The sequence below is a fragment of the Tinamus guttatus genome, unplaced genomic scaffold, assembly GCF_059628265.1.
Source record: "Tinamus guttatus ecotype Peru unplaced genomic scaffold, ASM5962826v1 Tinamus_guttatus_pri_ptg000052l, whole genome shotgun sequence".
NCBI classification, from domain to species: Eukaryota; Metazoa; Chordata; class Aves; order Tinamiformes; family Tinamidae; genus Tinamus; species Tinamus guttatus.
In genome coordinates, this window is record NW_028288586.1 from 4,941,608 (window position 1) to 4,965,499 (window position 23,892).

Below are 23,892 nucleotides of genomic sequence, written 5' to 3' on the forward strand. Positions count from 1 at the left end.
CTTTGTTGGTGGAAACTTTGTACAAATCTCATAATAGATCAGCTGTTTTTAAAGGAGGGAAGGAAGACTATCTGTTTCCCCCCAAAGGAACTGCTACAAAGCTATTTGCCTTATCAGAAGAACACCTTTTTCCTGAATGCTATCTCTTTGACATTTGTTCTGCGTAACCTAACGAGGGCAGGTGGAACACCATGGAAATGAGTTATTGTTGATTTGGTATAATTTTAACTTTTGTTTCAAGTCTGTACATTTTGAGCTTTCGTTTTGCTTACTGGTGACCTTGGGCTATTTTATAGTCAATAAGAAGAGAGGAAAAACAAAACATGATGGTTCCTTTTGTTACTAGACTGTTAGGTGGCTCAGAGTCTTATCCAGACACCATGACAGAGTTTCTATATGATTTTTCTTGTGTGAGAGGCAGCGAATGTTCCTGGATCCCACCATGTAAAAGAGTGGGGACTCTTGGTTTAGATTTCTACTGAGTGTTTCATTTAGCCCTCTTACATATCTTGGTAACAAGCACACCTCAGCCTTCGTGCCTGGCAGTGTGCCAGCAGGGTGAAGAAGTACCTGGTGCTCCTGCCTTCTGCTCCGACAGCCCACTGGGTGCAGCCCACACTGCCAGGGATGCACAAATTGCCTTTCCTTGCACAATGCAGGAGCCCAGGAGTCTCCTCCAAAATGGTCTTGGACAAGACGGTGGTAACAAAGAGGAATATGCTGGCATGACACAGTCATGTCCAAAAGATGGACTTTCTTCTCCCAGACGGAGCAGGGTTATACAAGCTTCGTACTTCAGCGGTGTCCGTGCTGTTGGAGCAGGGGATGATCTTGGTCAGAATGCATACAGTGTTGGGCCTGGAGATAGAACCAAGTGATCAGGAGGAGACAACTAGATTGTGCATTCATGAAAAGGGGGCTGCCCAACTGCTGGGTGAGCCAGGAATGAGAGCCTTTCCTTTCCCACCTCTCGTATGCACTAAAGTTCCCAGGGAGCTTGTGTATGCCTTGCTACGCTCATTCCTCTGCCATGGCCTGGCTGTTTTAATTTGTGTTTCTGGTAGGAAACAAATAAATTCACAAGGGACTTTGGACTTACGAATGCTCACCATGGTAAGCAAACCCTAGGATTCAACCTTAGCTGTGCCCAGGCGTAGCATCTTCCTATCCTGGCAGTAGAGCAGAAATATGTTTAAACTCTGAACCACACTGAATACAAGAGTATCATGAATCATTAAATCTTAAATGGATGAACATCCATGGTTCTTTTATGTTAAATTAGAAATCTGATCTTTGGTTTTGTCACTGCTTATCTTTTTTCTGTTGCTATTCTCTCAGTATCTTGAAGAAAAGCTCTTAAAACTCCTACAAAGTGGTCTGAAATAAAGATTCATTTATAAATACTATATAAAAAATCGAAAATGTGAAAGAGCTACATCCATATATCCACTCCTTAATATTTTTCTTCCATAACAAACCTCTAAAGGAGAATTCCCTCTTCTGCTACTTTGCATAAGAATTAGAAACATAACTTTAGCTCTACCTATCAGATAAATGACCATTTTTTTGAATCTCACCAGAAATCACTTTCTCTAAACCACTTTCTCCTCTTCATCACACTTGGCTACTGGGAAAACTGGGAAAGTTATACATATGTAAGAAGAAATTCAGATTCAGTATGGAAGTAAATTGATTTTTTCTGTTGTTATGTCATTTTACTCATTTTTTCCCATCCAGCACACCCTTGGTGTGCTCTTGGAGTAAAGGTAAGCCCCAAGGGCTCTTCTTAGTCACAGGCAGTCACAGTCCTGTGCTCCGTAATACCTTCAGAGCAGCCAGTCTCTCCTCAAAATGACCCTTTCTGACTGCAGAGATAATCAGCAGTAATTACAGCTAAAGCAAAATAGCTTTTTTTAAACAAGCCAGCAAGGTTCTGGCTCAAAATGCAGTCCTAAAAATGTCTCTGTCTGTCACTGAGCAGGAAACCTTCTCCAGTTCCTTTCAGAAACCGATATATGGATGGGCAGCCTGTGTCGGTTTCTTAAGCAGAATTTGTCCCACATCACCAGTTTCAGCCACATGTTTCTGTTGCCTATTGCCTGGTTATTCATCAGCTAGTTCAGTTCCCCAGCTGCTTTACTCATAGCCACACATGTAGCTGGGCTCACACAGGACTGGGACCAGCATGGTGCTGCTTACACTGGCTTTACCACCCTAGAATCAGCAGCCTCAGTGTCATGTCCTTTGGATCCTGTCCCTTCATAAAGCTTCCACATGATTTCTTCTAGCCTTCTTTCCTGTGGGAGGGCAATAGAACAGTTGTTTAGTTCCAGTGTCTCTGAAAAGAGATTTTCCAAGTAGTAGCTTATTCAGTATTTGAGCTAAATCACTGGTTATAGAGTCGGATACAAATATTTGTAGACTTCTGGCTTTTTAAGACAATAATTTAACCCATTTCTCCTCTTAGCCATAGATTGTCAAAAAGCTGGAGAAACAGGGACGTGCCTAGAAAATATAAAAATATTGCCAACAATCCTTATATTCTTCATACCCCAAACATTCATGGTGCACAATCTCCTACATATCATACTACTTTCCAGAACCCCAAGACTGCATTCTTTTGCTCTCTCCCAAACCAGTTACGATTTTAAGTAAAAACACTGGCTATGAAAGGGCATATTCTTACTAAAGCTGTGCTGGTTGTTCAGTGGTGTCTGCAGATTATTTTTTCCGTGTCTTGATCATTGGCTCCTGCCATTAATGGTGTTATATTTTTTCCCTTTCAATCTTTAACTATTTTTAAAGGTTGAAAATCTCTGACTGTGCTTTATACCCTCTGTCATCTCTTATACTTTAGGAAACTGCTTAGCAGGAGTTTCTACCCTTTGGTGAAGCTAACTAAAGGGCTCTCTGAGCTGTAAGATTCTTCATCATCAGTTCCCTGAGTGAACCCACTCTGAAAGAATAAAGTAAATCAAACAACACAGGCAGGACATAATGCAGACAATTCACAGTAATAAAATAGCTGCATTAGTCTCAAAACAGCAATTCAAAGGAGTATAGGATTAAGCAAATACTATATATGCCAGTTCATTTGCACCGTTTGCTGAACCAAATATCAGAAGGGGAAAGGATACTAGACATGTGGGAAAGTGGGTTGAAATATATTTGGAAAAAGAAAATTGTTTCAGAAGGACATGAAAACAAAGATCTGGGTGCTTACAAATTTGTATCCAAGAAAGGGAGGGAAGAATGATATAATTTCTCTTTGTTTTTTTTATTTAAAAATTTTAGAAGTGGGGAAAGGCAAAATGGGAATTCATATTCAGAGAGGAATTTCTGTTTAACTGTAGCAAACACAAGTATGGAAATTACTATGCACAGAATAAGTACAGATTTTTTGAACCTACCTGGATGCTGTGAGTGAGTACATGCACATGGAGGACACAGCCACAGGATACGGCCTCAGAGGGACTGTGCTTAGGTGCTTGTCTGCTAAAACCATGTTCTTCTGATCCACATAGGAGATAAGTGCTAGAATCCTTTGAGCTGACCTGGGGCATCAGTAACACTAATGAAGATGTTTCCCTGTACCATATGATGAAAAATATGAGGAACTTGCTTATTCAGATACTATTGTGAAATGTGTGCATGAAGTAAATAATGATATTGGACCTAGTGATTTCAAATGTAGAAACATTTGAATACAGGTTATTCAATAATAGTAATATATGAGAAAAAAGACTTCAGCATTAACTTAGTCTGAGAAGGGCGAGTGCAGCCCTCTGAAGTGTGATATTGCATATTAGCATAAACCAACCTATTTTGGTCATTGAAAGTATGTATGTATTTATTTTCATCAAGACTGGTTAAGTATTGGAAAGTACAGCTTTTCCCTTTAAAATAAATTGCTTTAAGAAATGTAATTGAAATATTGCATTTTGCAATATCCCCTTCTCCATAAACCTGACTTCTGACACTAGCAATGATAATGAGAATTTGACAGTGCCAGACCATGGCTCGGTAAGGACCACGCTGGCAAGGGACGATTTCCAGCAAGAAATGTGCCTGGGGCCAACCTCATCTGGGGGCAAAGGGAATTCAGCTGTGCATACCCGAGCCCTGCTGTATTGCCTGCCCTGGTGGCTACAGAATAGACCTTGCTCGTTTCACCCATGAGTGTGGAGGTACCCATTAATGCTGTGGTTCCAAAGTACTGGCTCACCAGGCAGCATAAACTGAGTCTAGGTCAGGCATGAGCAAAATCAAAATTCTTCCAAATTAGTAGCGCATATGGAGTGGAATTTATACTGATATTATTCTCTGTACTGAATGATACATGATGTCACATAAAGCTAGAATGAAACTGGTAGGAAATGCCTGTTATGGCATGCAGTATGCTGATAGGAAGGTAACTCGTTAAATATTTTTGAATAAATTTGGACTGGACCAGTGAATTTCTACATGAAGAGCTCTGCATCATGTGGTCACGGGTGCCTGGGAGCTTTGGGGTGGCTGTGTCTGGAGCACAAGCGTGGCTGCAGTTAACAGCATGGGGAGCAATGCTGCTCTGCAGTTGGTAGCTCTGATGCATAACACAGAAGACCTTTTTCAATATTGCCACTATTGAGAACTTCAAATGAATGGATGGATTTGAAAGACTTCCCAGAAAATACATTTCCTTTTCAACTTGCAGCTCAGTTACTCATCCAAATAGTGTGTGGATTAAGTAATTTGACAACCGTTGAAAGGTTTCTTTTTGTGAAACAATTGTGTGTTACCGAGCTCTCTTTTCCATTTCACTTGTACAGCTAACTTAGAAATTTAGCGCATGTGTATTGACACCAGACACATCCACATCAAGGTGGGTGTGCGATGCTGCTGGTGTCTCTCTGGGACTTTCACCTAATGATGGGCTTGGAAAAGACTGGGAAGGGAAGAACAGGAGCAGGGAAAGAGTTAAGAAGATTGTGCTTTACCTTTTTGCTTTGTATTTTTGCCTACATGTGGGCCAGAGGGAGAGGGATCCTTAGTCAGTTCACGTCACAGAAGATTAATGCAGGGGAGGCCAAGCTGAGGTGCAACGTCTTGTGTTTTAGGGGAGTTGAATGATCCAGTACCTAATTCATTAAGATACGAGGCAGATTGGCCGATCTGGTCCTGCAGAGCGCTTAGCGCTTGTCACTCTGGCTTAGCGCGCTGCCGTCTTTCCGCCCCCGCCGCCGTGAGGCGCAGGGGGAGGCGGCGGCGGCCTGTGGCGCCCGGGAGCAGCCGCGGCCTCGCGCAGGGCCCCACGGAGCTGCACATGGAGCCGCGCTGGGAATGAGGGGCCGCCCCTGCTGCACGTCCACCCCCGCAATCCCAGCTCTTCCTATGGATCCAGGCAGAGCAGCGCGTGCGCACTGTGCACCGTCGGAGGAAAAGCACTGATTCTGGCGCACCTGAGAGGAGTTCCGAAGGAAAAAACAAACCTGATGGCTTCTTTTCTTTTTTCCACTTCTGTGCGTGGGTTTCTGTGCTCGCCATATAGTATTTGATCTATGGGAAGTAGGGAAGTAAGGCTTGGATTTTCAAAACAACATGACCCAAGCTCTCATCTGTGCAGGCACCATTTCGAAAACGTTCAACAATTTTGTCCATCTTTTATTTCGCACAATTAACTGAGGTGCAAGGTAGCAACTTCCTTCCTATCTGCAAGCCCACAGTCAGGTGGGCAGGTACTACACATTGTGGGGGAAATCCAGGAATTTCACTGTGGCTATTTCTGCTTTGCTAAAAGTATTTGAAGTGTCTCATGTATACAGTTCCCTGGGCCATGGGGTGACTAGACCCACTTGAGATGTGCCCTTATTTAATGTGAGGATGTGTCTGTGAATCCAGTTTACTAGAATGTGGTGCTGAATGTAAAGGTTTAGGTACAGTACACAGTAGTTGTGCTACTAATTATATTGTTAAGAAGACAGTTTAAAGCATTATTAATGCAAACACTACGAATACTTAAAAGCATCATTGGCTGATGATGATAATACGGCTTCACTTGTGGATGATCTATGACTGGAAGCATTAAATACTCTCTACTTTAAAGTCATTAATCCCCTACTTTCTTCGAATACGTTTAATTAAAAAGTTCCATTTTCCAGTAATTGCTGTTTTTATATAACCCTGAAATGGAATTTTATTGAGGCACAAGGTCTTTTATATAAACATCCATCTGTCCACAGTGCAACAGTGCTGGGACAAGCATTGTAGACTGAGCGAGAAACGGGGAGATTACGGAAGACTTTGTGTCCCTGCAAGAACTGTGAACTCTTGTCCTCTGGGTAAAGGCTCTGGAAGTTTTTGCTTTCATAATTTTGGTACCAAGCAGGGAAATTGCAGAGTCAACAGAAGACAAAGTCATGAAACAGTGTATTTAGTATCTGGCAGCGTTGTTTTATTAGTTTATAAAGCAAAGCTCCTTCCCTATTCCTCTTTTTTCCTATATCAAATTCTGCACTGTGAAGGATCATCTGCTTCTTATATTATTAATTTCTATTTGAATGCAGAATTAAGCAAGCCTTATCTGCCTATATAAAAATAAATACATACATATATCTACATATGTTTCATACTGAAAGAGATTACTATTAAAATAGAAAATATTTTGGTATTAATAGGGTTGGCAATCAAAAAAAAGATAAAATAAATGCACAAAAGTTTGTCAGCTTCTTAATCATTCCATCATAAGTTGTGTTTTTACTTTCATTTCTCTAACATTTAACCACAGTTCATTGGCTAAAGGCCAAGCTAGCTTTTGCATTGGCACATTACCATGTGGTGTAGTTCTGTACTTCTCTTCCATTTATTAATGCTGCAGACTTCCTACAATTTAGGCTAAAAATAGAACTGGTTATGTGAAAAACACTGCATTTGTGCTTGAGCTGCAGTATAGAAACAAGAGAATTTTATACGGACGGGCAAGAGATTCTTGACACAGAAGAGCTAGCTGCTTACACTCTGGAAAAAAGCTTTCTTTTTGCATGGTTGTAAATAAGATTAGAGTTGCTATGTACATGTTATTCTGAAGGATAAATTATATTTGTGGCAGCACCTCAGTATGTATGAATCTTCATGTGTATGTATCGTATGAAGGGAAGTTGATTTCTTGTACAAGGAAATCTGAAAACAGCAGAAAAGAGATTTTTTAAAACAAAGGCATATTATCTGCTTTGTTTTTCAATATAAAGGGAGTTCTCATGTGTGGTGTGTGTTTTGAATTGTCCTCAAAAATTAAACAACTGTGTATGCAATCCACTGAAACTTAGTACACCACTAAATTTTCAGGTTCGTATTTTAGCCAGGCATTAATTCTCCTATTTGTTCTGCCTTCATTATCCTTAAAACACCGCTTACTACCTCCAGCACATTTCACCACAAAAATATTCCTGAACTTATTCCCAGGTTGTAATATAGCTGCATACTTAAACCTGTCAGCATTCAAATGCAGTCTGTACACTCTTAATCTTTTTTATAATGCTGTGATTTATTTTGGATCATCAGTAGTTTGAACAAGACAAACAGCATACCGGTTTCCATCTGAACCGAAGGGAGCTGCCAGGGACACAGGTGAAGAGTGATAGTGGATGCATTTTATAGTCAAAATGAAAAGCAGCAAAACTGATAAGGTCTCATTGTTGTACAAATAGAAAAAGCTAACAGTTTGCATATCAGAAATATCAGGTGTGAGGATTTGACTCAGAACTGCTGAATAGTAGCTTGCTTGTGTTTGGAGAAGTAGGGAGGAAGGGAATGTCATGCAGCAACATCACGCATGATAGTGATGGGAGATGGCAAACGGGGAAATAGACCTTTCCTATGCTGTTTCCTAAAGAAGCTGTTTGGACTAGCTGTTCTGGTGGGTTATTAAGGAATTCTGACTACTTGGTAACAAATGAGATGATAAGAACCTCTTTTGAAGTGCACATCAGTCTCAGAAGTCACTCTTCTTTTGTTCTTAACTCAGTACTGTGTAAGAAAAAATGGCAATGGTGTTAGGAAAAGAGGCAATAATAATTAAATGATAATAAATTGTGAGCCATATGATTTTTGAACTGTCTAGAGAAAATGAAATTAAGAAAGCTTTCAAATGTCACATGCTTTGCACCAGGCCACTGAAACACAATGAGGTAGAGCAACAGCCATGAGGTGCTTCTGTTGATTCATAACCCATAATTGGATGTAATAAAAAGAAAGAGATTAGCTCACAAGACAAGGCTTGAATAAAAATATTTGATCAAAAGTGCTTAGTTCCTCTCCTTAAATACTCTGGACCAACCTTAGCCCTCGCATAATGATGGAACTCCATCCAAATCCAGCATAGGTTGAAATCAATGGACCTGTTCTTATTTACATTAAGGTTTAATTTTGTCCTGACAAGTGCACTGAAATTAATACCCAGTGCAATACCAAGTGCGTTATAAAAGATCTTATCATGCAGTCAACATGATGCACTTTGCAATATAATTTAACACTAATGTTAGATTAAATTACAAAGATAAATTTTACGGTCTCTCTTAAAATCATTTAAGAGCTTAATTCTGATCAGAGATGTGTAAGACAAATCTTGCCTATTGATCACTGACCATTCAAACAGCTCTAAGATAAGAATCACACAATATGATGGTCTATAAGAACCTTTTTATTAGGATACAAGCTTATGATTTGAGGTATCGATCCTATTCTGCAGTTAGGTTCTCTGCTCAAGGAGAAGGCAGAAGCAGTTTGACCTTATTGCAGAAAATAGCAATCAATCCATGTAATTGGGATGAGGCTAGATTCCAGCAGGAGGTCCACAAGAACAGGCCGTAAGTGAATTATTCAGGTTCTGGGTTTTCACAACTCTCCAAACTAAGCCCATCAGGGGAGAGGCGAGACTTCTGCTGCAAGTTCTTCTGTGTTCATTAGCTGAGCTACAGCAACGGGCAGCATGTTGCCTCTGCTGCTGGGATGCCAGGAATGTGTCCTCTCGGCATTGAAACCAACTGCCCGTCGTTTGCCTGATTTGTCAGCTGGGAAAAAGGGAAGGAGGGTGATAACCTCCACTGTTCTCTTTGGTGTAGGAAATAGAGCGGGGCATGAGCTCAGTGGCTGCAAACAATTTTAGAAGCTCGCAGGAGCAGTATGATGCCATTGAAGGAAGGGTTTTTCAAAACATCTCCTGTTGTGCAAAGGATGAGCACAGTGACTGGGGAAAAAACATTCATGGAAAGGACATTCCTTAAATGGCAGGATAATGACAGGAAGGGTGAATAATTTAAAGTCGCAAAGTTCATTGCAAAAAGTCCCAAAACGTAAAACTATTAAAAAACATTATTCAAACTTCAAAGATAGAAGTAGTAAATGCAAACAATAAACCACCTAAGACCATTAACTGTAGATCAAAATAGAGAGATTAAGAAAGATCACAAGGCAAGTAAAAAGAGCTACATTTTCAAAAAGTCCGAGGTGGAAAGGTTACCAAATAGGCTTAGCAATGAAATACTAGTGGGCCTAAAACTTTTTTTTTTTTTTTTAGTGCTAAACAGTACTGTGAAAGAAGATTAATTCCAGTGCATGCTGTAATTATGATTGTACTGCCAAACAGATAACTAAGTCATATTTGTCAAACTGCTGTGCACTACGTTAACATGAATGCTTCCCCTCAGATGGGGAGGGAGAGCACATCTGTCCAGACCAGCATTCACTAGATGGTGGCCTTAGTGCGGTTCATGCAACTTGCTATGTTGTCTCTAACCATTTCACGAAGACTGCTGATGTCCAGCAGAAGATGCTGCATTTGGTGCAGTGAGGCCTGAGGTTTACGACAGCAGCAGCCATGTATTATGAATGCTGAGAAGGCCTTCGGACCAGGTTCCCTTCGGGGACAGTGTGCCTGGCTGTGTGCAGGGCACCTCAGCAACCCTGCGACAGTGACTGGGAGGGTCATAGCACTGCCTTTTTACCTGCAGAGGTGTTGAACCCTGAGCCCTCTCGCGAGGATGGGATGGGAGCACTGCAGGGAGAGGGAAACATGAGGCCCCAGGTGGGATGAGGAAGCAGGGAGAAGCCTTGTGCATCGCAGGGGAGGCTGGAGTCCTCCCGACCGGGCTCACGCGCTCGAGGCTGCTGCTGCTGCTCGAAAGGGCAGAATCGAGGGCCACGAGCACTATCCGAGTCACCATCTTCTCCTGCGGTATTCCAGAGCGCGCAGAGGAGAGGGCACTGGTGGATGCTGTTAGCTAGCTGATACATTGAAAAAAAATAAATAAAAGGAAAAAAATAAAACTAAAAGAGAGAGAAATGAAATCGTGATCCAATACACTAATGAGAATTAACCACTACCCTGGTGGTAGCTGGGCTGTATTAAGAACTGTTTCTTTTTCCTATCCACTCATACCATTTGTCTGGAAAAACACTTTTTTTTTTTTTTTTTTTTAAGTTTGCCTTACCTGAAATGAATGCTGCTTCTTTCCATTCTCACCGAGGCTGGGAATTGAAATAGCTGCAGATACAGAACAGTGTAAAAACATGATGAGCTATGTAGCTTGGGAGCAATTCAGCAGCTGAATACTGCATTATTGAGAAATCATTCGCTACCTCTGGGTGTTAGTGAGAAGCTGGAGAGTCCTAGACTGGCATTCAGGGCAGAGCACGGGATGAATAAACATGACTGCGTGCCGAGTGAGTACCAGTGAATCCAGCGTGGGGCTCCAGCGGCTGCATGTCACCCCACTGCAGCCCGTGGGGCTGGCAGCACACGGAAAAGGAATGGTGAATTCAGGAGTTTTGTGGCACAATTGATCTTATATTGTTCCCTAAATAACCAAATTATCAATGAAATGAATGACATTTTGCTTAATGTGCAGCAGGCAATCTGCATAGCAAAGCAGCCTTGTTTTCAAGTGACAACACGTGAGAGCCATTTAAATATATATCAATAGTCCTCAAGGGACATGTAGATAGCTACATGAAATTGTTGTTTTCATGTGCATCCCTGTTGTTGCCAAATTCTCCTGGCTTAGTCTTTTCCTTTCCTTATCAGACTGGGATAGGATTCACTTCAGCATGGAGGGCTCAGTAGTTTGTAAAATATCTGTTTATATCTCTGGCAGTGTATAAATAATAAATAATAAATTGTAGATGCTAACGATCATTAATATTGCAAGTGTTAAGCTGGAAACTCTAATTCCCAGCTTTGTAGGTAATTACAAGTATAAATATTTCTTGACTCAGCATGGCAAGCAGGCACAAAACATGGAACCTTAGCCAGTGAGAAATGATGGCTTATTAAGTATATCCAGGACCCAGTAAATCTCAAGGAATGGAATTTGTCCCAGAATCTGCTCTTCCTACAGAACTGCATTTGCAGAAATTCATCCTGCATTTTTTAAAGCTAACACAAAATACCCACTCCATATGGTTTTGAAGACATAATATGAGCCAAGTTCAAGCTGATGCAGTGCTGTCTCGCTGAGCCTTGAACTAGTTTAAAACAATTTCGTTGAGAGGTGTGATCACATTCATCTCAGTAAGGTTTTATGCCAAAGCCTAAAGCTAAAATTTTCAGTGACGGTTTTTAAACCTTTTTATTACTATCAGTTTAAAGTAAATGTATTTAATTTATGAGTAAATACAGTGAATGTGCCTATATCATATTTTCAAGCAGTTTCCCACCTCCTTCTGGATACCAAAAGCTTAGTATTATTCCCTACCTATGTAGCAAAACCAAGGACTTCACTGTGCTTCTGCGCTGCCAATTTGAAATATCTTTGGCACAGAAGGAACTGAAAATATGGAGAGAACATAGTCACGATAGACAAGTCAGGGATTAGTCTGTGGTACTGGAGTCCTTAAACTATTGATAATAGGAACTGCCTTTTAGTTCTGTGCTGAAGACCCTGGCAGGTATCACTAAAAAAAAATGATAGTGGTCAGACTAGATTTGGGCTAGTTAAATTACTTTTATAATTTACATCAAAGGGATTACTGAGTTTGCCTTTACTACACGATATACTGCAAAAAATAAAACTTTTATCTTTTATTTAGCCGGGTGTGGCATGTAGCACACTTCAGTCATGTCTTTAAAATTTCCTACTAGTTTCCAGCCCTCAGAGGGAACGTGCGGTGGCTCTTGAAAAAGGGAAAGCAGGTAGCAAGGCTGGTGTGCTGAGTGACAGGAATCTGAAAGACACTTATTTTGGCTTAAGTTCATCATGCAGGGAGGGAGCGTGGCTCTAGCTGATCCACTGAAATGCACTGATGCAGAGACTTATATTCGACTTGACATACTGGGCAAGAGCTTAGAACAAAGCAAAAGCAAAAGCAATCCCCTCCAGAAAAACGTGTGTGTAAAAAAAGCGTCATTTCTTTTGGTTCATGAAAACTCCAAACATTTCTCATTTATATCTGCAAGCTTTTAATGGAAAACAAAAGCAGTTTTTAAGATGAAAATGTTCTGTATTCGCATGTGATTCTTAAAAAGAACAAGCTATTTTGAGCAGTGAATTGCAAGCCAGCCAGTGAAAGAAGCAGCAATATGCTCCTAGGAAGTTTTCATTCCTCCCTGTGTTTTGCAGAGGAATGACAAGTACATTAATTTCAAAAAACAATCATGAGCAGGGAAATTTAAGCTCAGCTATGAGCCTTCTTTCCCTCTTTCTGACTCCTAAGAAGGATCCACATTCAGGACCATGGCAAAGCAGACTTGTTTCGACACCGCAGTGCTGGCAATGCAGAGTACTTGTGCTGTGCTTGGACATCACTCCTCCAAGCCTGTCTTTCAGACAAAATTCATTCACAGTGGCTAACAAAATAGCAATTTTGTGGCACCCTCCTCATCCCAGATATGTCAGTAATATACCAAGGAAATCCGTATCTATAAAACCATGGATGGAAACATGCCAATTCCTTTCAGAAATCCTGCCCCACAGAAGCCAGGGGGACCTTTCCCATGGAAATGCACTGGGACCAGAATTGCACCCGTAACGTTAACTGGACCTGTCTTCTGCAGAGCACATGCAGGACAGACAGAGGAAGGACTGTGCTCAGCACAGAGATTAAATGTCACTGTGTTCAGATTTGTTAATTAGTAATGCAAAATCTTTGAGGAAGAATGAACCCTAAAAGAAGTACTGAACCCCTTCAGGGCTGCATGGTCTGTTCACTATCAGCATCCTCCCTGATCACCATACAGTGACTACTTCTCCTACTGAAATACTTGTTGCTTTATGAAAGGTTGCAAATGTCAGTGAGAGCTGACTATTGAATAGTTTCCATAGTTTTCAAGTGATTAAAAAAGCCAGTTAACTAGGAATTTCAAGTATCAAAGAATTGAAACTAAATTTCAGTAAAAATTCAGGGAAGGCTTCTGTTGCCATCAGGTTCCTCACTGGTTTGTTTCAGAAAAACTGATGTTGCCTCATCATATGTTAACATTGTTAAGTGTCAGGACAGTTTAGATAATTTCCATTTTCTTACTTGTGATTGGTGAAACTTCTCCTCATAGGGACAAGATCGGTAACCGTGGAAAGATACAGTTCTCAAAAATTGCTTCTTTTGGTAAACTTTGGGGTTTGTTGGCTGCCCAGCACTTACTGACTAAATAGGTTTCTTGCTTTAAGGAAACCAGTGTGATGGTTATGCCACTGTCACCACAGAAGTCTTGCAAGATTCCAAGTCCCCCTTTATTCTCTTCAAAATGCAAAAGGCATCGAAAGACTTAAATGGTGCTGGTCTTTTGTGTTCTGCAGAAAAGATTCTTAGCTGGGTCAGCACTGCCACCTGCAGCTCAAAACTGGCAGAACTACAAAATCTTCACTAAGAATCCATGTACGGTGAACAAGTTTTCAATATATAATTTGCAGGAATTGTCAGGGAGACAAGCGAATTGACTGAAGAGAGCATACAGAAATAAAATTAGCGATAGACTACATAAATCTGTGACATATACAAGTAGGGTAAAAGAGAATTTTCATATTGGTCTTTCTGCTAATCTTCACTGCTATCGAGATATACAAGTATATATATCAAGCTATACTAGTACAAGAAAATCAGTGTTAGAACAAAGATCATAAACTCAAATTCATTTTTCGTGTAACAGGAGTGATCTCAGAGCTGGATCTGACCACTAACCTGTCACGGCAGGTTCTGGCTCTGCTGGTAATTGAAGGAAATTGTATGTGGATCCATGTTCACAGAACCCTCCAGCTCCTGTCTGCAGTGCCTCCAGTATCTCCTCATATAACTCCGTTAAAACATGCAGATTTTGAAAGCTATAAATGTTGATTTTCTCCCCTGAAAAAAAAAGAGAAAGTCATTAAAAATAAATAAATCAAATCCTTCCAGATGTGCTTTACTAAGGCAAGAGACCACGTGCTTTATCGTGTTCCCGACTTCCGCTCCCTGAGGCCCACGGTTTGCCGTGACTGCTTTCTCGAGTTGGACCTGAGCCCTGTAATTGATGAATTGTCCATAGGATCCATGTGGAGCTCCATCAAAAGCATTGGCACCCTGACATCAACCTGCATGCATGTATGTCCCAGCATATGCTGGGTGCCCAAAAAAATGAACTTTTTGTTCCAGTGGCTTGTAAAGGTCTGTGTCCAGCCACGGCGCTGAATCCAACCCGTGGCTACTCACAGCGAGGCAGTGATGGCTCTGCGGTGGTAGTGGTCGCAATGATACCACTGTGATGAGGTCAAATGGATGCATGGCTGGAAACCAGTTCCAACAGGACTGTGCTAATAAGAACCACGTGTGCTTACGTCGATATTTTTTATTTCTACAGGGAAAAATGTATCATTTGATACTGATTCTTTTAAATACATTTTAAAACCTAAAAGACAAGTAATTTTTCTTTTAACTTTGGACTTGGTTCAGTTGCCCCCACACTTGAGACATCTTCTGGTATCTGAAACATTCGTGTGGAGCCTCGTGGCCCCCTGGAATAGCAAAAGAGAAAAGGCTGCTCACCCCAGGGCCGTGCAGCAGGCACCAGGCCTTTGTGGCAGGCAAGGGAACCCCGGAGTTTCTCCTGTCTATAGGGGGAACCTGGAAATCTTTAACTGCGTCTCCTCATGCATGGGCATTGACGGTTCAGATCACCCAAAATGTAGAAATTATTTCTGTGATCATGCATCATCACTGCACCGAAGTCTTTAAGGCTTTAAGTGTTTCCTGAGTGAATGATTCTGGGCTGTCCGGAATATGCTTGTAGAAGAGGTCACTTTTGGTGTTCTAACAGTTACTGTTATTATTATAGTATTGCAGTGAAGTTTTGCACATTTTAATATTATCCGGTACTGGAAATAGGTTAAAATAGGTATTTTGAAAAATGAGATTGGATGATCTGTGGGGAATAGGCAACCTAAGCCTCAGGTCTCTTCTGTATGCATATGAATGTAGTTACCTTTATTAAGAAGTCACTTTTTAAAACGTTGGAGTTGAACCAGGCTGCCAGTTCCCCTGTTCATTGGCAGTTAAAGATGGCAGGTGCTTTTGGCCAACTCATCCATTAAATGCATCTTGTTCCTACATTTTTAATCTAGCTCTTTGCAAAAACCCAGATCCTGAGTGTCACTGGCAGATTCTTCAGAGTTAAGGTAATTGGGCCACGATCTTTTCCTCTTTCAGGGATTTGTTTTCAAGTCACTTTAGCCTTCAAGTAGGTCTCAAAGGTCACTGAAAACGACTGAGAGATTTAATATCAATCATCATTAATCCAGCTCTTTTCACATTCATGTCCAATTCACACAAGCTAGATGCATTTAAAATGGACTTGTCACTGCCAAGTGCAATACCCTCATATTACTCAGGCCTCCAGAGCTGACCTTACAATTTAGAGACTTCAGAGAGAGCAATTGGCTGAGAAGTCCCCAGCCCTGGGCGCGGACAAGGGATTCAGCTGCTCCTTACGGGGCTCAGGAAGGAGCAGGTGAGAACCCAGCACCAGCGTGGGGCCTCAGCACTTGCCCTGTGGGTCCAGGCCTGCAGGGGTTGGTTGGGGTTCATCTTTAACCTTGTGTGTGAAGTCGACCAGACTATAGCTAGAATTAGCATTTAAGGTGTCCACCTTGCTGAGGGCCCTCCTCAGCACACATTGTGGTCAGTGCACAACACAAAATGCCAGGTGATAAATGTTTTTCTTTGTTGACAACAGCGGATATATATGGAGAAGTAAATGTGTCATGAGTAATGTGTCCCTAAGGAAGTCTCGGAGGGCCCTACATATCAATTTACATGCTTCAGATCCAGAAGCAGTAGAGCTATTTAAGAATAGTGCTCTGGCCTGGCTAACCTAGTTTGTTAAGAATTATCACAGCTGTCTGTTTTATGCCAAGCAGTGTCTGCTCATGGTTTAGCCAGCGCTCCCAAAAACCCAGGCTGGAGCACTGGTTTAGATTAGGAGCACACAAGCACGAAACCCTGCGCCAGTGCCGGCAGGGTTCACAACAGGTTCAGTAAGAAACTGAAATACAGAACCTCCTCCTCACCATAAACTGAATCCGAGCACATGCTTTAGAACATTATGCTCTGAATTTTTGGTAGGATATCAGACCAGCAGAAAATCCAAGCCCCAAGTGCACAGTCTGATAGTAGCTGTCTCTCTTTTGTCTGACATTGACTTACAAAAATCTATGTAAAAAGAAAAAACTGTGGCAACTGCAGATTCCATTTCTGCACCTCATACCACCTCTTCATTCTTCTCCCTGCTTTATGTTAAATCCACTTTAATTGCTGCTAATGAAAGGCTTGTCAGAAGATAGAGCCAATAAATACATAGTGCTGTTAAAATGCTCATTTCTCCGCTGGGTCCTCGCGGCAACTCCCCTTCAGCATTGCTGTGTGCACGCTTGGAGTCCCCATTCACACCAGGAGGAGTGGGGGTGCACGAGGAGCGTGGCACAGGCCCCACCGGCTCCACAGCCCAGAGGGGACAATTTGCCTCATCTCACATATATTTGTAAAGGCATGGAAGGAGAACATCTACTGCTGAAATAAATCCAAGGTGATCCTTCAGCAAGACCTGCTAACATGGTCCCCTCATGTTTCACTCAAAACAAGTGTCAGCTTGAGTTATTCTTTTCTAGAGTTTCCATTCTAACTTCTAATAATTTGATCAACTTGTTGACTTACTCCTGTCGGTAAAAAGCCAAATCCTCCCCTGCTTTCAAATGCATTCCTGCTGTGGACAGTGACTCTAAAAATGGCTTGCAGGCACCAGGTTTAGTCTGTGCTCTTTGAAGCTATTTCCATATCAAATGTGCTCAGTTAACAATAAGAAACTTTCTCCCCCTATTTGTCAGCCCCACACATGTCAGTTGGAACCTAGGGGTCAACCTGGGTTTTTCCTTCTCATGCACAGTGACCCAAACGCAGTGATTCTGCGAGCCAGAGTGAGCCCTCAATTACATGCGTGCAGCTCTACAGTCTGCTGTGGCTTTGCACAAGGTTTAACTGACTGGAAATGATTCTGTGGTGATAAACAGGAGGGAATAGAAACCAGCTCCCTCTGTTCGTTCTGCTACATATGCTGTGCTAACAGGAGCAAAAAGCAGTGAACGGTGGTTTTAATTATTAAGGGAACAGATAGAAAATATGTAAGAAGCAACTGTATTTGCAGAAGCAGTCTGCTTGAAAGTCCATGTTTTCAAAAATCTCCAGCTTCTACATAATAGAGTATTCAAGCTGACAAGGGGAGTAAAATGCTCCCCTTTTCTTGGACATGTCATTAATGTGATAGGAAGATTATATATAGTTCTCATAACAAAAAGTGAGCAAATTATTTAAATTATTTTGCATGAAATAGCAAGGTCTTATTCAGGAGAATGCTTTATAGTAGTGTAGCAGGCCAGAGATCATTATGTTTACATTTTGCTATGCTATAATGAGCCATAACCTGCTATGAGCATTTTATCATTTATTAATTGGTATGTGCAGCTTTAGTAATCAGACATTAATTTTTTTTTGCTCTTCTGAAGTCTCTGTAGTCTGAAAGATGGCAGTTCATGGTTAACCTGATCTTTTTTTAATATTCAATGTAATATTTATAGTGTTACATACTGCTAGATAGTAAGCAACAGATCTTTCTCCATTCAGGGTTTGATCTCACAATCCCAGTGCAGATTAAACAGAAGATAATCTGTTAGCAAGAGAAAAAAAAAGCCAAGAATATAATTTCAAACTGTGTAAATAATGAGCAACTGAATCATTACATGTGACCATCTACTTTGATTTTTTCTTCCAGTTGTGTGTAATACTGGAGCCAATGCAGGAACTGATGTCAAGACATAAAACTTACAATCTAAGTCCTCGAGACTGCTTGAAGACTTGCTTGTTTCAAAAATGGCAGAGAATGGTGGCACCACCAGGTATGTTGGATTTCCAGTATTTTAATAGTTTATAGTTAAATGAATATAATGAAATAATGAAATGAATACTGCAATGAAATGATGAAAAAATACTGCAAATCTACTGATAAAAAGGAATAAAAAGAATTAAAACAGTTGCAAAAGTAAGCATGAAAATTATTCTGATGTTACATAATTTCAGTCTGATGCCACATAATGTGAAGCAAGATTTATAGATATACACATTCAGAAGATTTCGCTGTGTGCAATATATAATTTAGTATAAGAATATGTGTAGCTAGAATGTAAAATGCCCACTGGCTCCATTAGAATTCATAATTTTTGCAAGTCAGCTTCCTGCTGTGATTCTGGAATTACAGCTACAATTCATAATTAGTTATCTTTAAGCCGAAAATAATTTTACTTACAGCACTGGACTTCATCTTCCTCCTCTTACACCCCAAAATAACAATCTACTCATTTTCAGATTATTAAAAATTTGTATACTTAAAGGTATTCGCATGGATACCCAGGCCATATGATGTCAAATTATTGTCACATTAATTCTTTTCCAATTTAAGACAAGTCAGGGAAATATCCTGACTTGGTCTAAATTTTGAAGCATCGTAGAGAAATGGAATTGAGCCTGTCTTAACACATGCCATGCAAAAGTGGGTTCTAAAGATGAAGCCCATGTCAGAGGCAGAAGGAAATGATAATACCTGAGTTTGGATGCAGTGTTGATGTCCCTTTGTCCTTTGTCACCAGCAATCATCTGGGGATGTGGCCCACGTAGGCATAATGAGAGCTGTGTTTTCATTTAGCACTATCCGATCCTCACAGTGTGGCCTTCACTAAGTTGCACCATCCCTTTGAACACGATTGATAGTTACCCTGATGCTGCTATTGATAAGCTGGTTTCAAAATATTAATGAATAGTGATGGGAGAATAAACTTCATTAATTATTTACTCAAAACTGAAAGCAGATTCATTGGATTGGGTACAAATAATATTCTAAGGTTTGTAAGTTAAAGCTAAATTAACCATTGGTAGTAGGCATAGTACTACTAGTAGTAGTAAACACATGAATTTAAAACCGAATGAGAAAATAATTTAGCACATCTGCTTATAGTTCATTCTAGTACATACTTTACAATATCTCTGTTTTCTTTGCTTCTTACCACTTTATTGCAGCAGAACCCACAAGACAACCGACTACCAAACGGAGGAAAAGGAAAAACTCAACCAGCAGCACTTCCAACAGCAGTGCTGGGAACAACGCAAACAGCACCAACAGCAAGAAAAAGTCAGCAGCTGCAAACCTGAGTCTATCAAGTCAGGTACCTGTAAGTCTCACTTTTCTTTTAGGCCTGAATCACTTACAGTGCTTTAATTCTTTCATTATGTTGTAAAGAAGGTGCATTCTTGAGCCTAAACTATCGCAGGCAAAAAGCAGTCTTGCACAGTGTGCTGTGGAAGCTGGGGAATTAGTGGGGAAATGGGAAGAATCCAGTCTGCAGTGCAGTTTTAACGAGTGACCCTCAAGCAGGGGATGTCATGAGGAACAGATGTAATGTTTTAAAGGCCTGGGCCAACTCCTGTTCATGTCAAAGGAAGATTTTCCACTGGCATTGGGAATCGTACTGGGCCTCCTATTCTTAGACACAGTATGAGCGCTGATCGCGTCTTTCTGAATCCCATCTGCACGAGTGGAGCATGAGGATTGCAGAGCAGAGCAGGCACTGGTCTGGCCACATGCCCATCTCACCTGTAGTTGGTGCCCGTTTCAGATGCTGCAGTGGAGCAGGTTACGAGCTAACTTACCTGCAGAGGCCATCTCTTTCTCAGAGCGCTCCGCTTGCAGAAGGTAGATCCCCTGGAACATGGGTGTCTGTTTAGTTACCCTGTTAGCTGTACCAGTTGGCATCCTAATTACATTGGAAAACACCTAATCATTTCTTGAACCATGCTAGAACTTTATCAGTGTCCTGTTTATTGTTCTACTTCCTGCATGGGGGTAATTTGCCCGAAATTGTAGCAAAGTGTGCTTTAATCAATAAAGAGGCAGCTTGTATGTTTTAAAGGTAGGGAAATTCATTTGACATTATAGAAACTGTAATGTGGTGTCTGGTGAATAGGATATGAAGATTTTTATTGGAAATCTGATCAACAAATAAAAAGGGCCAGGCTTTTTTGAAGCATATAGCTCTTCCATTAGCACAGAGTGGGCACTTCCTAGAAAGCCTGACTACCCAGATAAAAATGGGAATAGACTAATACCAGTGATATGAAATAAAGATTTTTGGTTAGCAACAGATTCAGCAATCCAGTTTACAGCAACTTTGAGCTTCAGAACAGTAAAGTCATATTTTCTTCTTGAATATTAAGATTTTCACATGGCTCGCCTCCCTGGAGTGAGATTCTTTCCCTCATACAGGCATCTCTGGGTCTTTCTGGCAGTGCAGAGCAGTCTGAAGGCCAACTACCTGATCCCCTGGTGGCAGCGGCCACTCTGCCTCACTCACTGTGTCTGCCAAAGCCACTCCTTGGATCAATACTCAGCCATACTTAAGGAAAAAAAAACATCGATTAGGTGCAAAACTGAGCAACCAGCTACTTCCCTGCTGTCTCCAGGTTTCAAAGACCGTAAAATTACTTTCTCTCTACCCTGAGTTCAGTTCACTAGAACCAGCATTTGACCCTCTGCTTCTTTTAAGCCTCATCTTCCCTGGAGATATGTTGACTTGTGTAGGGTTCAGTGGTAGCCACATGTCCTTGTACATTTGAGTGTTGTTGGGCCCTCTGAGAGTTATCCATGACTCCCAGTGATAGCAAAGCTGCCTTTAGGTATGCAGAGGCTACTCCTGCCTGATGAAGTAGTCAAGGTTACTCTTGCTGATGGTAATGATAGTTTGGCATCTGAGACTTGAGGGGTGGGTTTTTAGTCTTCATTGACTTTCAGAACACTGAATAGTGAATCATTTTTCAGTATTGTTTGATCAATAGAAAGGTGGTCCGAAGTGTGTGGTATGGGCACCAAGTTCCATTTTCAGGACATTTCTCCTTTTACTCTGCACAGTGAAAAATGCTTAGCTGCTTGATTTGTCATGTTAGCAGTTTTCCCCATCTCCTCCAAGGCAAAGGTAACAAGCCAGATGGAAGTGATGGTTGGGCCACCCTGTAGCATAGAATGAGCTTAAAATAATTTTAGCTGTAGGATATTTTGCTGAAAAACTATTCAACACTTTTCAGTTGAATGCAGAAATGTTGCTGTGTGTCTTCCAAATCATGCATTCTTTGAAGTGAGCAACACCTTACCACAGACATGCCACTATGTCTAGAGTTAGCTGAAAGTAGCAATAACTTGCTTCCTGCTTCCTTGTCTTAACTTCACCCAAGAGGAAGTCAATTGGTAGTTAATGTTTGGTTTGCTTTATATGCAATAGAATATTAGATATACTCAAATACTGTTCAATGGTTTCTGTCTAAGTAGGAGCTACATTTGATCAGTGCTTTGTGTAAATGGGACTTTCCTGCTCAGTAGAAAGAGCTCCTGAAAGCACTTTCAGTTTTGAAAGTGTTTTTCTCCCTACTATTAGATGAGTGAAACTGCTGCATATTTTGTTTCCAGGTGACTCTCATAAGCAGATTGCTTCACTTCCATTTTTCCCATATCATTTTCTCTGGACAACCATCTACTACAGTGACCTCCCGTATACACCAAACCTGGATTAATATGAAGTCCAGATGTAAGCTTTTTCTTTCTCTGCACTGATTTCATCCCAGCCAGCAAAGACACTCTATTCACCCTAATACAGTCCAATTCCTTCATTCCTGTCACTTTTATGCTTCCATTTTAGTTTCTCTTTGGTAGTAAATTAATCTTTCTTTGGCACCTACTTTAGTCTTTCATGGGTTAGGACATAGTAATTGTTCAGTTCTGCTTCTGCGGTGACACTGTGTAGGTCTGGCAGGTATGTGAACTTAATCATACCCCTCATCCATGTTTGTCACCCTTATCGTTAGTTCCTCTTTCTACAGAGATGTCTAGATGGGCAAATACTCCATGTTCAGCACAGTGACCAGAAAGTGGTGCCATCAGCAAAGACGAAGTTTGAAACTTCACCGAGTTGCTGAACTTCCCCATAGTTCATTCTAGATTTTCAGATACATTAGGCTAACCAAATATTAAGCAGTAAGATGAGCGAGTATTTGTTACCTACATATTCTTCTTCAATAAACGGTGGTTGTGCCATGTCCTCTACCAGCATATTTTCTGATCAGTTCTTCAGGCAGGGACTTTACTAACATTACAGAGACAAAGCCCAGAAAGGGAAACCACATGGCTCCATTTCCATGGGTGGGTCAGGCATCAGGTCAGGCATCCTGAAGTTGAGCTGCTGAAGTCTGATCCGTCAGTATCATTCGTGCCCTTTGTGTTGCCATAAATTTATTAGCACTTTGAATGTTGTGACACATTCTAGTACATGTTTAATGACATAGTCATCAAAAGCATCTTAAGGGTCTCTACAAGTGGTGGGATATGCATCTTTCCTCTCATCAGTAATTTGAAAAGGGTCATTCTCATCTGTCCTTATAGCTCTAGTTTTTATATTTCTTCAACCCTGATAAATAAAAGACAAAGTTTCACCCTTTTGATGGTCACTTGAGCATTATTAAACTCATTTTCCCTTGTAATGTGGAGGTTTCTCTGATTCTGTTATTTGTCACTCTACTGGTGACAAAACTACCTTCAGCTTCTCCTCTTGTGAATATGACTCTTTCAACCAAAGCCCCCACTTCATGCATGTCCTTCCTTTTGGGAGCTTTCTTTAAGCAAATGCAGTTAGCTGGTGTGCTGCATGACTGCACTGCAGAATTCGTGTGGTTGGGTGGCAGTTTCTCACCCTAGTCCTCTTAGTTGCTCAGCGATTCTTTTGACATGAACGTGCAGGTGCCCAGACAGCATGTTTTGGTGACTTACAGCCAGGTGCCTCTAAACTGCAATAGCACAAATACAAAGACATGTTTCTTACTTCTCTTAGTTTCTCTTTGGAGCAGGCTAAGTTACCTCCATAAACTTTCATAAAAAGACTCTGGCTTTTGTTTAGTGTGTTAAGATAGTTGACAAAACAGGGATCCAGAATGTATAGGTCCCGCTGATATATGAGTCTTAGGAGATTCCAGTCATTTGACCTGCTCTCAGACTTGTTCATGATCTTGATCATGTCTGATCTTTGGAAGAAATGTTGACCTGTTGGGGAGAAACCTAGATAATTACCACTTTCCTTTTTGGTCTGACCAAAGAGCAAAGATGGGCAATACTTTACTGGTTTCCTCTCATGTTTGAAGCAAGCTGCAGTGTTTTCTCAAGTTCTTGCTCCATTTTCAAGCCTTCCTCACAGACTGAGATCTCTTTTCTTGGCATTTTTCTTCCTCTTCTCTGTTTTGGATAAAAACTTTCTTGCAAGCTAGGCCCTTTTGGGAGGCCATTGACCTGTAATCTGTGATCTGTGGATTGCAGGT

At 41.0% G+C, this 23,892-nt stretch overlaps 1 protein-coding gene across 9 annotated transcripts in view; it reads left to right on the top strand.

The window, feature by feature from the left end:
* The window catches only part of LDB2 (LIM domain binding 2), a 196,936-nt gene that overhangs the window by 166,315 nt on the left and 6,729 nt on the right, over positions 1-23,892 (top strand). For 4 of the 9 annotated variants that reach the window (XM_088539978.1, XM_088539980.1, XM_088539983.1 and 1 more), the window contains exons 6-7: positions 18,263-18,386; positions 19,561-19,712. In XM_088539978.1, coding sequence (XP_088396104.1) covers positions 18,263-18,386; positions 19,561-19,712 — 276 coding nt within the window. The remainder of the gene's footprint in view (positions 1-18,262; positions 18,387-19,560; positions 19,713-23,892) is intronic. The other 5 variants (XM_088539981.1, XM_088539975.1, XM_088539982.1 and 2 more) reach the window with 3 other exon arrangements.